At 41.5% G+C, this 17,406-nt stretch overlaps 1 protein-coding gene across 3 annotated transcripts in view; it reads left to right on the forward strand.

The window, feature by feature from the left end:
- Nucleotides 1-16,581, forward strand: part of FRMD4B (FERM domain containing 4B) — a 164,790-nt gene extending 148,209 nt beyond the window's left edge. The window contains exons 19-23 of one of the 3 annotated variants that reach the window (XM_063122016.1): nt 2,345-2,492; nt 3,690-3,857; nt 7,242-8,050; nt 11,365-11,497; nt 14,323-16,581. In XM_063122016.1, the coding sequence (XP_062978086.1) occupies nt 2,345-2,492; nt 3,690-3,857; nt 7,242-8,050; nt 11,365-11,497; nt 14,323-14,443 (1,379 nt within the window). In that variant the 3' untranslated portion in view covers nt 14,444-16,581. The remainder of the gene's footprint in view (nt 1-2,344; nt 2,493-3,689; nt 3,858-7,241; nt 8,051-11,364; nt 11,498-14,322) is intronic. The other 2 variants (XM_063122018.1, XM_063122017.1) reach the window with 2 other exon arrangements.
- Nucleotides 16,582-17,406: the final 825 nt, after the last annotated feature.

Consider the following 17,406-nt stretch of genomic DNA (forward strand, 5'->3'; position numbering starts at 1 on the left):
AGCATTCTCCAGGCAAGATGGCTGGCTGGGGAATGCTGGAAGTTGTGGGACTTTTTTCAGTCTAAACATGGATAGGATTGTGCCCTTAAAGCTTTTAACCTTCTCCCACCATTTGTGATCAATGTACTACTGGGTCCCATGGACCCCTTTAAAGTTCTAGTCAGAAATTAAGATGCAATTATGATTTCAAAATTATCTCAATTTTACAGGGGGACACACGTAATTTTACTGATATTGCATTCCAAAAAATGTAGTCTAATGCAAACACTGTTTGGATACATAGGACCCCCACAAACGTAACAGACAAGAAAGTAAAATAAAAACCAAAACAATTCCTAGGGCTCATAGTAAATAATGGAAGGGAACCAATGTACCCTAATAAACTGATAGTGTTTGTGTGTGTTTTCAAAAAAGCATTAAAAAAATAATCAAGTTTGCAATATGAGAGTTTGAGTGTCAACATAAAACCAACTTGGAAGAGAATTAATCCTCTGAAATCCTTTACATATATTTTTAATTCATAGTAATATACGGGGGTGGGATTCCAAAACCAGAGCCCGGGGGGGGGGGGGAATCTACTCCAGTGCTTTTGAAGTGTTACAACAATTCTTATTTTTTAATGGTGTAGGAATTTATGATGTAGAAAAAATACTAAGGTTTTCCCCACCCTATTTTAAGAAATTGTTGAAGATAGAATGGGCCCTAATTAGCTTAGGTGTTTGGTAGTTTCACTTTCGCATTCATTCAATAGGGCTGAGCCAGACCCCTGATCACTTATAAAATAAATGAACATGTTTTTAACATTGAAATAGGGAAGGGACAGGGAGAGATGAAACACCATGGGACAACTGACACCATAATAGTTGAGGAGTACAACAGAATAGGAAATGCTTCATGCTCTATCCATATGGTGAAGAGGTACTGTAACCCAATTATCATAAGAGGGTTAGTAGGCCTGGTTAAATAAAAAGGGAGTTTCTTGGTGCCAGAGGACAACTGTGAAGACTCCAGATGAGCCTTCCTGAGGACAGTATTCCAGAAGCAGGGTGGCACAACCGAGAAGACTCTCCCCCACCCCCCACTCCTTATACATGGGGAAAGCAATGTTTGCAAAGAGTTATTTAAGAATTGGATACGGCAAAGTCGGCTCCTATTTCTTAGCCTGGAAGAAATGCATAGACCACATTAGTGGGAGGATATGAGCTCTCCTCTTTAGTTTCCCTATCCCTAGCTGACTTGTCACAGCTGTTGTGCTCTTTGAGACAGAACTAGAAGGCAACTGTCTTCAAGAAAAGGCAGAGCCAACTGCTCTTGGTGAACCATTTGCTTCCAAACTGATGGCGTTTCAGGCATACGTCCATGAAGGTGGCGAACCTCAGAGCTCTCTTTCACAGGGGCTTGTTCTGTAGATTTTTTTCTTCTTCTCCCTTTACATCAGAATGCACATCTATACACTCAAAACCTCTGCTAAGCTTTCCCTAGGTATAAGGAAACCTCTACACAATGTTAGCCCCATCAGGCTTCAGGTGTTCTAAAGCCCTAGAGCCTCAGATTTGTGCCTGTATGTAGCTAGGAGACTGGAAAATCCAAGAATTTGCTACGCTACCTCTTTGATTGCAATCATCATAGGTCCGTAAGAAACAGAGAGGCTTCCTATGAGGCTGCTGACCTTTACTTAGAACATCACAGAAGATACTGGTTTACACACCCACCCCAGTTATTAGGAAACTAGGCAGTTATGCAAAGTTAGTTGCTAAAACTGGGAAGAGGATTGGAAAAATCTTTAGTTCCAGAACAATTGTGATATTCTGCTTTTAGATAGTTATTTACTTTAGCATTATTTGTACATATGGTTATATATGAGATGAAATACACATGTTTTTTGCTATCATTGTTGGACTGACATTGCCTGGCTATCATCTTAATAAATTAAGGCCTCAATCCTATGCCTGTTTAAATGGAAAAAGAAATCCTACAACTCCCAGTATGCCCCAGCCAGCTATGCTGGGGCATGAGAATTATAGGGCTTCTTTTCTGTCTAAACATGCATATGAGTGTGCAGTAGATTAGCTAAGTATATCATACATGTAAAGATACTTGGATTTAGTTGAATGTGTAACTGCATCTACACATTCAACTAAATCATATTATTTTATTAAAATCTATTATATCTTGTTAGATTATTCAAATTATGCAATACCTTTTTCCTTTAGTATTTCTTAACATTTTGCATAACCCCCAAAGCTCTTGACTTTGCAGTCAAGAGATTTCCCTAATTGAAGATAGGAAGGGTTCTCACCTACATACCCATCCCATTCTTCCAAATTCTGTTTTCTTTGAACAGGCAGTGATTCCCTTGCTGTGCCAGGTCAACGAATAAACTCTGTCCCACTTTCTCCAAAAACTCCACCACCGAAGTCTCTTGGGGTGGAGAGAATCCATCTCAGGAAGTCTTCCATGAATGAGCAGCTCCTGGAATCCAGACACTCCAGGTACAGATTGACATTGCCAAACACTTGCAGCAGTTTTGCTACTGTTTGCTTAGCTTTGTTTTAAAGAAGCTTTAAGATGCTGAGATTTATTTACTTATTTATTTGTTTAATTTAAATGTTGCTCCTATTGATTTACTGATCAGTCATCTTTTCTGCTACTAAGACAAGCATGCTAAATTACTTGCAGCACAAAGTCTTTTAAGTTCTGTTTTTGGTGTGATTTCTTCTGTCTGAGCTTTCACCTGAGAACTAAAGACAAATTTATAGATGTTTCTATAAACATCTGAGATTCAATAATTCATTGGATGGTGACAACAAGGTTAAAAGAAAAATTATAGTAGTTTATTTATTTATTTATTTATTTATTTTATTGCATTTATATCCAGCCTTTTTTCCTGAAAGGAACCCAAGGCGGCGTACATAATCCTCCTTCTCTCCACTTTATCCTCACAACAACAGCCCTGTGAGGTGGTTTGGGCTGAGAGTCTGTGACTGGCCCAAAGTCACCCAGTGGGTTTCCATGGCTGAGTGGGGACTAGAACCCAGGATCTCCAGACTCCCAGCCTGACACTCTAGCTACTACATCACACTTGTGAGTCTTTTAAGAAAAACTCACAAGTTCTTGGTCCTGGACGAGATCCGAAGTGTCTCCACCTATGTTCAGGGATTGTTGAGCCGTTCCTCTTCTCAATGCAACCCCTTGTGTCCTTTGGAAACCTGGTGCAGAAAATCAGGCAGTCCTTCTGAGCAGACTCTGACGAAGCACAAGAAGTTGCAATGGGAACCAGAGATTTGGAGACCCGCAATACATTTGCAAATACAGTTGAGTACAGCTGGGGGCCAGTTTGGAACCTCACCATTATTTGTAACTTTTCCCTACCATTGTAAGATGCTTGGGATTGTAATGCTTGAGCACTTCAAAGTATTCAGTAAACTTGTCACATCATCACAATGAAGCATGAATGCTACGTTAATTCTGATTATTTTCCCTTTCTTTTTCATTTACTATTCTGCCCTTTTGAGTTCCACCTTCTTAGTTCTCAAAATCACAGCTATTCTGCGCACTGCTTGGTGTAATGCCATCCTGCATGACCTTTGTGCTATTACTTATACTCTCCTCCTGTGTTCTAGAAATCTTGCACTTTCAATCTGTAGGCAAGTAATGCCAATGCTGTTCTACTTTGCATTTTATTGAAGATATTGGGATGGTGGCCACATATTGGATTCCTCTGTTTATAACCACAGAGATCCCTTGTCAACCCATAGCAGTCCATACAGAACAGTGGAGAGACAGCACCATGGTGGAAGAAGTATGCCCACAACACCAGTTCTCACGCGCAATGCGTACAGTAGCACTCATTTGCAGTAAGTCGATTTCCTTCTTTTCCCCCTCCCCCACCCCTATGCCAAAGCATTTCCAGTCCCAAAAAATAAATTCATCCATGTTCAAGGCTAAAGAGGCATATCGTAGGCAAAGATCATGGGTGTGTCTACTACAGTATGCCTTTGAAAGATTGAGAGACTGTTCGCACGAGTATCCCCAAATCAAATGAATGTAAGTGCCGAATTGGGAGCTTTAGTTCTAATTATTTCAGCAGAACCTAAATGTGTTTAGCTTCCTTTGGCTCTTTCAACAAACTTTTGAATGGCACAGGTGTGCTTAATCGGACATAGGGAATCCCTGAGTTCTTGCATAACTCAGTCTGAAGGTGTTATCTAATTGCTCTGACTTTAGTGAATAGATGTTAAGTGTATCATGATTTTGACTAGCTCAATGATTGTCATGTCTGACAGGTGGAAGAACTAATCCAGCCGCTTTGTGCAACATCATATCCTGGGTTCCATTTCTTGGGCACTGAGGTTTCACAGGGGTGTGAAACTTCAGACTCGGAGTCTCAATCAGGTTCCCCATATGACCACTGGCCCCACCTCTTTTCCCCTGACCACTGATCAGTCAGTGTTTTTCCAGTTTTTGTGCAGTTTTATCTCACTCTGAAAGCTTGAACTGCCTTTCCTAAGGCTTCGTTACTGGCAGAAAGAGCTTTATGCTATAAATACACAGGTATTTAGGGTATCTTTGGCTCCACACCTTTTTCTTCCGCCCTGCCCACCACTAGATAAGATCATCTTCCTGGCCCGCCGCTCTGACCATGTCACTCCACTTCTGAAATCTCTTCATTGGCTTCCAATTCACTCCAGAATCCAATATAAACTTCTCCTGCTGACCTTCAAGGCTCTTCACGGTCTAGCTCCTCCCTATCTCTCCTCTCTCATCTCACACTATCGCCCCGCCCGGGCTCTCCGCTCCTCTGATGCCATGCTTCTCGCCTGCCCAAGGACCTCCACTTCCCTTACTCGGCTTCGTCCTTTTTCTTCTGCTGCCCCTTACGCCTGGAACGCTCTTCCAGAACACTTGAGAACTACAAACTCAATCACTGCTTTTAAAACTCAGCTAAAAACTTCTCTTTTCCCTATAGCCTTCAAATATTGAGTTTGTTCTGACTCTATACTATTAGCTTTACCCTACCCGGTGCCTGTTTACACTTCCCTGTGCCTGTTTGCATTCTCCTTCCCTCTTTATTGTTAACTACAACTTATTAGATTGTAAGCCTATGCGGCAGGGTCTTGCTATGTACTGTGTTATCTGTACAGCACCATGTACATTGATGGTGCTATATAAATAAATAATAATAATAATAATAATAATAACCCCTGAGATCTTCCCTGAAGTGGAATTTGACCCTCAAACTGAAAGAGGTTCTGCATCCCTAGGTAGTCTCGAGCCATATGTAGGCGTTCCCAGATGTGTAACACCCAAGGAGGGGAAGTGTGCACAAGCACGTTAGAGCCACCCTCCTCGTCCCTTCTCTTTGCCCTCCACGTATAGAGGGCGACCATCTGTAGCGGAGATCCTCCTGTATCAATGGAAGCTTTTGGTTCTAAATCCCATGGACAGCCTCCGTGGTTTGCAGAGCTTATACACTTTTCAGATGCCTGCATAGGGCTTAGAACATGATGGACCATTGGAAATTGGACATATGTAAGTCTATTGAAGGGTTGGTCTTTCCAGTATAAATGCCAGAACCATCAAGCATCTGGTCTTGCTTGCATGCACTATTTATTTTTTTACCATTATTTATAAATGCAGGACTGCAACAGACTCCCATTTCCTCTACATGTATATACCGTTGCAAAATCAAAGGTTTGCTTGAGCTAGGGATGCATGGATTCACCTCCATTGGGAGCCGTCAGTTGCTTGATGAGCCACCAACCGCACCCACTGGCCACACAAGCCCCTCAGTGGTTTGCCAAGCAACCAACAAGCACCATGGGCCTGTTCACTCCTTCCCCAAGCTGCCATTTTGCATAAGAACAGTGGCTCGGCTCGGGTCTTTCCGGAACAGTAGTGTTACTTAGATTGCCCTTTAAGACCACAGAATGGAAGGGGAGGGAAGGCACAGCTGCCAGGCGCTCGTGGACTGCACAGTGCTTGTGGGGGGACGCATGGGGTGGAGTCCATCAGACTCCACCCCTGTATCAGTCATCCGTGACATCCGTAGCTTGAGCCTCCTTTTGAAAGTTTATTTTTATTTTATTTTATTTTATTACATTTTTATACTGCCCAATAGCCGAAGCTCTCTGGGTGGTTCATTCCTGATTAGGAGGAAATGAAAGGGGAATATGGTGAAATGTATGCTGTCAGCTCCAACTCCAATTACAGATTTGCTCTTATTGAGAAATAGCTGCCAGGTAAAAACTCTGCTCAAACATTTCTGCAAAATACTCAGTGCTGCCAGTCAGCATTGCTTTTATACTTGTGACTGGATGTCAAATCCGCACTGAAGAATGTCTCTCTTGTAACTTCCTAGCCAATGAGGAAACATCAGGCTTGTTGTTTTTTATAGCTTTGCTGTTTTGAATGCCTGTGACTGCATTGTATCTCAGCAGTGTGCTCCTTAGCACACAGTATTTCATACAATGAACTGGCATTTGAGTACTCAAATCCCCATTTTGAATCACAGCTGATAACAGATCTTCATACTTTAATTATTTCCGATGTGAAATATATGGGCATCCTCTGATCCTGACCAGTTGGCTAGAGGGGATCTTTCCCTTCCTTGTCATTGGCAAAAACAATGCTTGAGTAAGTTATGTTACCATGTTATTTACTGCATTACCTAAGCCTTTTACCTAAGTTTCATTCTTGCTGGATCTTCAAAGCCTGGCCCTGACTAACAGGAGCTGATTTATATGTATATGTTCATTGCTCGTCTACTTCTTTCATACCACCCACTGCCACCTCTAATGCAATACCTTCTTCATGTGATTGACACATTTCACAGATCTGGTTGAATGTGATGTACATTCATGTGTAAATCACTCCTGTGACTAATAGTTTAGGACCTACCATCACCTACAAAATCCTAAAATTACGCATGAACACGTGGGTTTATTTTGAAATAGAATAGCATCGCAGAGCATGATCAATCTTAAATGGGCCCTCTAGCCCAACTTCCTATTACATTAAGATATTATATATCTATGCTATCAATGTTAGATTCCTGTCTAGACTTCCCTTGAAAAACTCCAGAGAACAGTTTTCCATAGCTGCTGAATTATTCTTATGTTTTTACTTACTTTTAACCTAAGCCAACTTTTTCTGTAATTCAAAATGATTGCCCTGTACTGCTGTTGGATATAACGGCCTGCCATGTCTGTAACACAAAAACAAATGTCTGCTTTTCCCAGGCCAGATACGTCCCTGCAACACTCCAGGCAGCGGAGTGGCAGTTTAGAGTCCCAAACCAACTTACTGTCTGAGACTGCCAGCGAAAAACCAGTGTTCACCCTTTCAAAATCCCAGAGAAGCAGCAGTACAGAAATCCTAGATGATGGGTCCTCCTACACCAGCCAGTCCAGCGCGGAATACTATTGTGTGACCCCAAATCGAAGCCCCTATTATACCACCCAGACTCTTGACAACCGTACCAGAAACAGGAGACGGTCCAAGAAACAGAACATTTCTACTTCCAATTCGGGAAGCATGCCAAACCTTGCCCAGAAGGACCTCCGCAATGGTGTCTACCAAAAAGGTCAAGGTCAGCCACCAGCCAACTGCTACATTACTGGCTATGCCCCTTACACGGAATGTGATCCGTATTACAATAGTGGCTATGTGTATGAGAACGGCACAGAGGGCCAATACACCGTCAACCCTTCCTACCGCTCATCGGCACACTATGGATATGAGCGCCGCTATCGAGAATTCAGGTCTTTCCATGAAGATGAGATGGAGAGAGTGCCGCACAACCCATATGCCACTCTGCGCCTGCCGCGGAAGCCATCTGTGAAATCTGAGCACATCACCAAAAATATTCACAAGGCCTTAGTAGCAGAGCATCTTCGTGGATGGTACCAGCGCGCCTCTGGGCAGAAAGACCACGCTCTTGGCCTGCAGACAGGCTTCGAGGTCGACAGAGGGTCACAGAGGAGCTTGGGCTTTCCTGGACTTCAAGTACCATGTTGTCCAAGTAGTCGTGCGTCATCTTTCTCTTCAGGTAATAGTATTTCCATTTGTTATGCTTGGCTCGTCCTCCCTCTGCTTTATGCCTGTGTGATTTCCCAAATAACTTCCACTCCAATCCAACCATCTCTTGCAGGTGTAGGTGCACCAATGCACTTACAGTGTTCCCTGACTGCAATGATGTCTCCATTAACTTCTAAATTTCACTCCTTTCTTTGCATGTGCAGAGCTGCTCCTCTATTCTGATAAATAGGAAAGCCTACTTACATAGAAACTCCCCATATATTTCGTAATTGTGTTTTTAACCTGTTGGGTGTTTTATTGTGGTTTTAATTTTTGTGAACCGCCCAGAGAGCTTCGGCTATTGGGCAGTATAAAAATCTAATAAATAAATAAATAAATAAAATATATGTGGGAACATACACTCCGCTGGGTGATAGAGACAAAGACCAGAGACTCAGGGCGATTACTGATGCCCCTGACCATCACCAGGGGGTTGCTGGTGCTCTTACCCTATTTATCAAGCAGTGAGCAATACAGATCATGGGGGAAAGAATTATCCAATTGTCTGAAGCAAAAGCAACTATTGCACCATTTGGGAAGCTGGATATAAAAACATAAACAGTGGGTCTAATGCAGGGACAGATGAGAGAGGTTTGAAAAATGTGAACAGAATACTGGTTAACACTAGAAAGGTTCTTCTGTCCATGTAATGTTGTATTTGGATTACTACCATGTACTCTATTTGGGATGGCTCTGAAACACCTCCAAGAAATTGGCTGGTTCCTGAGAAGTATTCCTGAGAAGTATTTGCTATGGGGAACACACTAGACGTGTGTGAAAAGAGCTGCAATGGTCACAAGTTGCGGTTTTGTGAACCGTCCAGAGAGCTCCGGCCATAAATAAATAAATAAATAAATAAATAAGTTAGTTTTGGGGCCTAAGTAATGAGCCTAATCCTTTAACACACTAAACAGCCTGGATATCTCAAGGGACACCTGCTTCCATGTAATCCTTCCTGCTGTCTGGGTCTGAAATTAGGTTGGCAAAATCACAGATCTGGGCTTGCTCTGTTATTGTACCGTGCCTGTGGAACAGGTGCTTAGGCCAACCTCATGTAGTGTTTAGGAGAATGGCCCCGACCATTTTTTGCTCTTGCTGAAACAATCTTATAGGATAGAAATAAGTATTTAGATGTTATAGGAGTAGATAAGGAAGACCCTTTTCATAGTCACTAGATTAAAATTTGAAGTAAGAGAACTGTACATACATATATGTTTAAATGACAACACTTTGTACTATTTCTATTCATTATTTACTGAGAACTTCTAATGCACAACTTATTTCATTAATATTGTTCCTCATTCTGTCAGTCTGGATGTGGTACTATCTAAGAGGCCGCAGTGGGAGCCTCTGCCATCTGCTCTGGATGGAGCTAAAGTCATTTGTGCTAAAGTCATTTGTGGCTTTGAAAGAATGGTCAAACTGGTTTAGAAGATGATTGGGTGTCAACAGTGTGCAGGAGATTAAGAAACTTGAGAGAAAGCCTACTGGCTCACATGGGTGGTTCATCCAGTCCCATATCCTGCTTCCCATAGTGGTCAGATCCAGGTAGTTAATTAAGTATTTTTAACCACAGAACCTAGCAGCGGATGCATCCAAAAAGGTTGTACAAAAGGAGATGTACATAAGAGAATTGTTGTTGTTTATTCGTTCAGTCGCTTCCGACTCTTCGTGACTTCATGGACCAGTCCACGCCAGAGCTTTCTGTCGGCTGTCGCCACCCCTAGCTCCCCCAAGGTCAAGTCTGTCACCTCCAGAATATCATCCATCCATCTTGCCCTTGGTCGGCCCCTCTTCCTTTTGCCTTCCACTTTCCCTAGCATCAGCCTCTTCTCCAGGGTATCCTGTCTTCTCATTATGTGGCCAAAGTACTTCAGTTTTGCCTTTAATACCATTCCCTCAAGTGAGCAGTCTGGCTTTATTTCCTGGAGTATGGACTGGTTTGATCTTCTTGCAGTCCAAGGCACTCTCAGAATTTTCCTCCAACACCACAGTTCAAAAGCATCTATCTTCCTTCGCTCAGCTTCCTTCGCTCAGCTTCACTTCGCTTCACTTCGCTTCAGCTTCCTTTGCTCAGAGAATAGCTATGCAAATATTAAAATTGATGTGGAATTTCAACCAGAATCAATGTTATTGGGATATAGTGAAAAATACCACCTCTGCTGATTTAAAAAAATGGTACAAGGTACATTGATACCTATATGGAAGCTTATTGTGCAACAATGGAAATTACATAAGCCTTTGAAAGAAACAGATTGAATACAGAAAGTTTGGGAAGTCTTAATAATAGATGAATGCTCACAAAATTGGGAGTCCAAAAAAAAGGACAGTTTTGTGACAGAATAATGAACACTAGTTATATATTTAGAAAAGATGAAACCAATGTTATAAAACCTAATACATATAAAATATACTTACAGAATTTAGATTAAAAACAAATGTTTAATTTTTGTCTATGTCTATGAGAAACAGAGATGTGTGGTAGGGTAAAGAAATGGGTGTTTTATGTTCATTTTGAATTGTGTTATATATTCTGAATTACGACAAAGCGAGTAGTTAAAAGGGGAAGCAGAGCCTTAGCTTGCTGCTGTTCACTTTATGACCCTACCACTGGACTAAAGTCCAGAGATACATTAAGAAAGAGATGGATCACCCTCACACAGATTGACTGAGCGTGTCACTCTCGCCCCGTGAATGTACATAGTACCCCTTTGAACTCATATAGCCAACTGGACTTTTTTCTGGTGGTAATCCCATGGGTCAGTTGCTCACAGTTTCGAGGTTCTAAGCATCCATTCTTCCATGTACCGTATTTCTTCGATTCTAAGATGCCATCGATTGTAAGACGCACACTAATTTCAGTACCACCAACAGAAAAAAAGTTTTGATTCTAAGAAATAATAAACGCACCCACGATTCTAAGACGCACCCCGTTTTTAGAGATGTTTATATGGGGGGGGGAAGTGCGTCTTAGAATCGAAGAAATACGGTATTTGTCTCTAAAACAGCCTTTAAATATGGCCACATTTTTGAGCATTTGCATGTGTGAGAGAGGAAAAGCTACACTTGAATCCTTAACAGAAAGGTTGTTATCCAATCAAAACCATTTCCGGAGGGCTAGCCACATTAGTTCGTTGCAGCAGAAACAACAAAGAGTCTTGTGGCACCTTAAAGACTAAGAGATTTATTCTGGCGTAAGATTGCATAGAAATAGTCCACTTCATCAGATAAAACGTGTGCCATTCACTCCTCCTATTGTTTTTCCTCCCCTTCCCCCCATTTTAGCATCTTCTACAAATGCCTCTGGGAAGTGGCGAAATCAGGTTGCACTAGGACTTTCTGATTGCGACACGCTGTCTCAGTCCTCTTATAGCAGCTGCTATGGGAATGTATATGGCAACCAGCAACTACAGAGCAGGTAAGCCATGTACAATCCAGTTGCTGGTTTACCTTGTGGGGCGTCTACAGAATGTATGAATGCTGGAAGACAGTAAAGAGGGCAGGCACCACTGGTGAATTCACATTTTTCTGAGAATTTTGCTTCAAGGGTTATGGCATGCTTTTCCATAGACTTTAGTCCAATGTGTCAAACCTTCAGCGAACCAGAAATTCATCAGTTTATGCCAGAAAGGCAATGTTAAGGATTGTGGATAAACCCATCTCACCAACTTTCCCCCCAAACCATTGGTCCCCTAGTGAGTCTGCATGGCAGCAGTACAAGTTGCAAAGGCCAAGGGGGAAAGGCTTGACAGGCTGCCTGATTTAGAGAACTGGAAAATTGCAGCTATTTAGACTCCGATGCTGATAAATTGCATTTCTGTAGCATCACACGGTGCTCATGACACATGAAATGTCTGGCGTGAGATCCTATTTTGTGATATTACACTGGATAGTCTCTGTGGTTAGCATGTATTTGCATGTGCAGCGTACCTTATGTTCAACCACTGTACACAGACATTAAAAGGGAGAGAGAAAGGTAGGGGAGAAGAAGCGGGATATATCTATATATTTTAGCCATGAAGGAAAGCCAACAAAATTGCTCATACACGTGCTACTAAAAACTACAGGCTACTTTTGGACGCTTGCTCAGTTTTGGAATCAGTTGTATGGTGAAAGTTGTACACGTGTCCTCTCGGTCATTTCCTAAGGATAATGAAGCCTGAGTGTCCCATGCATAGGCCTTGTTCTATGCATTCCACCACTCCCTTTCCCTTGGTTAATCTGGCATACTTGTGGAGCACTCTCATCGTATTACCTTATGCGCATCACTGCTCCAGCATGCAAATAGGATACTTGGCCAGATGACTGTAGATTGATTTACAGTGCTCTGTAGGCATGTGTAGGAGCAGTTCTGTGACAACTACAGCCATCACCCAAGTTGCAACTGAAACTGTGGATTGTGGGTGACTGATGGTGCCTTCCGTGCATGGTGCTTGCATGGTCCCATGTTCTTTGGCCATGTGACTGGTTGAATTCAGTGACTCTGTGCAGGACCCACATCTTGCATGTCTATTTTTTCATATGAATTGGCCCTGAGTCTGACCTCTGCAATATAGATAGATAGATATAGATACAGATAGATATTATTGTAAGATGCAGGGTATTCATGCCTCAAGGCATGAGCTTCCAACAACTGATCACACATACACACACTTTAAGTGATCATTTCCACCCTTATTTTCTCCTTGTTCTCATGGCAGTTCTGCCAACAGCAGGTAGCCTAGCAGGTAGCGCTGCTAACAAATGTTCTGTTATGCAATTTTTTGCTTCCTTTTTCGGCCTCTTCTTTTGTGTCTGCCCTGCTTTTCTTCGTTCTCTTAACTCCACCTGTTATCCACCAGAACAAAGGCCTTCTGTCCAGGGGACTGCTTGTGCCTACAGGAATGAGATCATGTTTAAATGCTCTTGTGCTAAGTGTAGCCAGCTCAGCATAGTAAGTACTCGTGACCATTTTGCATATGGTTTGTAATGTGCCGGCTGCCTTTTGCTTATTGCTGAGCTGGCTTGCATGAAGTTATCTAGTGAGATATTGGCATTTGCTTGGTTTGACAGACTGCACCCTTAAAACGCTGTATCAACTATTGCAGTTGATTTTTAACTAAATTTGTTACAGCTCTTAACTTTTTTAATGGAGCGTCTAAAAATATAATTCTAATGCTTTATTACTAATTACCTGATCATCCTCATTGGATTTCAAAGGCCTGAGGAGAGTGACCGTAATTTTGGCATCTCTACACAACGGCCTGGCTCAGACATTGGAAGTTTTGTTACCATTTTCAATTAACTGCAGTTTAGCATTACTTCCATATCCAAGCTGTAGTTAATCTTTACTATGGTTTATTGATACAAGCCATCTTCCTAATCTACCGTTTGTTTCAGTAAACCAGAGTTAAGATCAACCACGATTTGTCTGGGTTTGGACATAATACTAAAATGCAGTTAGTTAAAAATAGAAAAAACACTTCCTAAATATTGCACCAAAGGACAAGAGGAGAGAAGAAAACACATGAGCCTTAGGCTCATTCACATTACAATAAACTATAGAATAGTTTTGCATCTGAATGCAGCCGTTGACCCTATTCAGACAACGCTTTAAGCATTTTGAACTAAATATTATGGCTCAGTGTGTCATGTGAACCATGACTTAGCGGGTTGTGTGAACCTAACCATGGTGGCTATATAACCATGGTTTAAACACACTCACTAACCATTTGCTGCAAAAGGGTTAGTGGCCTAACCATGGCTTAACGTGTTGTCTGAAGAGGCCCATTGACTCCTTATGCCAGAGCTGGCATATGGAGCTCCTTTAGCAAACAGGGTGCTTCCAGTTGTCATTAATGTCAGCAGGGGAGCCTCACTTGCATGCATAGGGCTTTCCCACTACCATAGGATTGGTGTCAAATCTATGTTTTTCAAGCTCTACCTGTTCTTTAAATCTACATAGCATTATATGATATCAAGATTATCGTTTCGCTAGTCTGTTCTTATAAGTATGTTACATCCTGACTTTTTGGAATAGGATAGAAATTGTTTCCTGCACTATACACTGTTTTGTACTTTCTTAATGACTGTTTATGTTCACAAACTGTTGCTAGAGACTCACAATCTGTAATTAAAAACGCAAACGATTATCTTTGGCTTTAAAGCACTGCTTTGAGGACAGAGGTTATTGAATATAAAGGAGTGTCTTCAAGCACACACTTGGGCAACAGCATGTCACTAACGGGCACGTTTCTTCCACAGGACGTATGCTGAGAGAAGCCAGTTGGACAGCAGCGACAGGAGCCAGTTGGAAGCTGAACTGCAAGACAGTGAGCAGAGACTGTTCTGGCATGAGGATTCAAAGCCTGGGACTTTAGTATGAACTCGTCTTCTGCTTCAGTTACCCCATGTGCCTTGCACCTTATGTTCCTGCAAAAACATCCTTCCTGGTGCAACTAAAAAAAAATGAGGATTGGTATGGGAGGATAAAAAGTGTTCAGCGAGAAAAAAGCTGCAAAACCTCATCCAGGCTGGCACAATAATAACGAATCCAAGTAACCCAAACGAAGAAAGGGAGTCTCAACAGTCTGGTTTTAAATCTCCTACCACAAAATGCAAGCTTTGGCTGAAGTATTTTGGAAAGCACTTTTTTTAGAAGAATGGGGGGAGCTGTTGCCGTTGCAAACTTCCACCAAAAAAAAAAATGTGAAAAGGAGATTCTTGTTGAGACATTTTTAGGAGCACAATTGAGAGAGACAGAATTGCAGTGTTGGAGTCACTCCTGCCATAGCACCTGCTGATCAAGAAAAGGACTTTGAGATCTATTGAAGGACAACATGAGCGTGTGACCAGAGTGGAAGGTTGACTTTCAATTGCAGCATTACTTGAAGGATGTTTGGGTTTTTCAACAGTATTTTGAATGAGGTTAAAGAGGTTACAGATGTTTTTAAGGTGTGCTGTCTTGAACATGTCTCTTACACTAAGCACCATTGGGGTGGGGGGAAGCAGCAGTTGCACATTGCAATGTACCACATAAAGCTGAGCCTGCCAAGGTAGTTGTTTTTTGGGAAGTGGGAGCAGGCAGCTTCACGCTGCTTCTAAGATTTTTTTAAAAAACGTAATTTTACACTTTTTCTATGATACGTTTCCATTTATGCAAGGATGCATGCCAGGTTTAACACGGAATGCACTGAGAAACCACTTGGGGTGCTTCTAGATAATGCCTTTATTGTGCAATCGCCCTGCCTCATTCATGGAATTTTACGGGGGTTCCAGATGACGTCTTCCACCTACGATCCTCCTGTGTTTCCCCACTGTTTCTTCTGTCTTTTTAAGGAGGAAAAGACGGAATAGCCGCACAATGTTGTTTGATTGGTAGTGCTAGGACTCCTGCATCTGGAAGCATCCTTGGTTTTGATAAGTTTGCAACAAAGTGAAATACCGATGTGACAAGATGTCTAACGCACTGAACACTTTGGTTCATGCTGGCCAGTGTTATATATATTTTTTCTTTTAAGATGGATGCAAATGCATTTAACAATAACACCAAGCTGGTGCCTTAAAATCGAAGGGCATTTTAAGAGTAAAATAAGTTATCTGAAAAGCACTGTTAAGTTGCTTGCCCCAGTTGAAGAAGTCAGGAGCACAGCAGAGGGCTGTGTACCCATTGCTGCTCTCTCCTCCATCTTCAAGAAGTGATCAGTGGTGATTATCTGTTGGTCAGAGGACAGAGAGTAGGAGAAAGAAGTACCTAGATTTAATCCAGGCTGGCGGTTGAATTGAATTGATTTCTGACAGTGTGCATCACCATTAGGTGATTCAGTTGCTGAAGAAATGTGACCCTACCCTGCTCTGGAATCCAAGAATCTAATTAATGAATGGAAGCTTGTTTCCATGTGTGGTTTGGGTTCTATAGATTGGGGCAACCAAGTGATAAATTAGCATTTTCACTAAATCAGTAAATATTAGTTTGGGTGCAAAGTCAACTTTTCTGGGAGGGTTCAGCCTACCTCATATCATCTACTTGTAGGAACAAGTTAGCTAAGATTATGTAGTGTAATTTTGCGAACTGTAAACAAATACTTTGTTTCTCAGCTATTCTGTGCTTCAGGATGCTATACAATGGTGCTCTTTGGGGATCTTTTTTATTATTAAAAACATAGGATGCATCACTCCTTGTTCATATTGTGAATAGAAAAGTTTCTGAACAAATGTTTTTGGACCTTTTTTACTGATACTCCAAAGCATGTAAAAATAATTCTATAAATATATATATATATATAATTATACAGAGAGATTCTGAATTTCTTAAGCTGGTCCTTAGTCATTTGTATTATTAAAGTTAAAGTTTGGAATAAACATGGAAAAATTTAAACAAAAAAATAATTTATTGCTTTTGTGCATATTTGTATAGCTGTTTAGAAACAAGAAAATCTTTTTTGCTTATTCTTTTACTGCTCCTGACTTTTTAAAGACCTATGATTTTGAATAGGTCAATAAACTTAAAAGTATGCTACTAAATATTTTTTGTATTCTCTATTTTATTTTATGTTTTGTTTAAGTTTCTGTCTCTTGCAGGGTGGGTTGCAGCATAAAAAGAAAACATACATATACAAGGAACGATCCAGCTGAAGTTAAGCACTTTTAAGCCCTATTGACTCCCATGAAATCAATGGGACTTTAAAAAAAATTTGGGCTAGAGCAGCGGTTCTCAACCTGTGGGTCGGGACCCCTTTGGGGGTCGAATGACCCTTTCACAGGGGTCGCCTAAGACCATCGGAAAACACATATTTCCGATGGTCTTAGGAAACTGTATTGACTGAACTATGTTATGTTTCATCTTTTGTATTATTAAAGCTATTGTTATGTATTCTTTTCATTAGCAAACCATCCCATGACAATGGATCGTGCAGAGAAGAACGAAAATAATTTTATGGTTGGGGGTCACCACAACATGAGGAACTGTATTAAAGGGTCGCGGCGTTAGGAAGGTTGAGAACCACTGGGCTAGAGCATGTTAAAAGAAACCCTGTAAGTTAAAACGGATGGACGGAAACACTTGTTTCCAGATCGAGAAAGATCAGCAGAGCTCCCTTCTGCAAGCAACGCTGATCTGTCACATCCTGTAAACACATTTCCCCACTTGTTTCAGGTTATGTTTATAACCACCAAAGCCCTGTTGTGCAAGCAGTGGGTCCCGAAGAAGCACGATTACAATGGGATACCAACCCATGACATTCAGGCCCGCCTAACCTCACTTTCTCGCACTCTTGTTCCTCAGTTAACACTTCTATTTGCCTCCCATCATCTTTCCTGTAAGCTTCTGTGTTTGTTTGTTTGTTTATT

The sequence above is a fragment of the Elgaria multicarinata genome, chromosome 3 (genome assembly GCF_023053635.1).
Source record: "Elgaria multicarinata webbii isolate HBS135686 ecotype San Diego chromosome 3, rElgMul1.1.pri, whole genome shotgun sequence".
Classification (NCBI taxonomy): domain Eukaryota; kingdom Metazoa; phylum Chordata; class Lepidosauria; order Squamata; family Anguidae; genus Elgaria; species Elgaria multicarinata.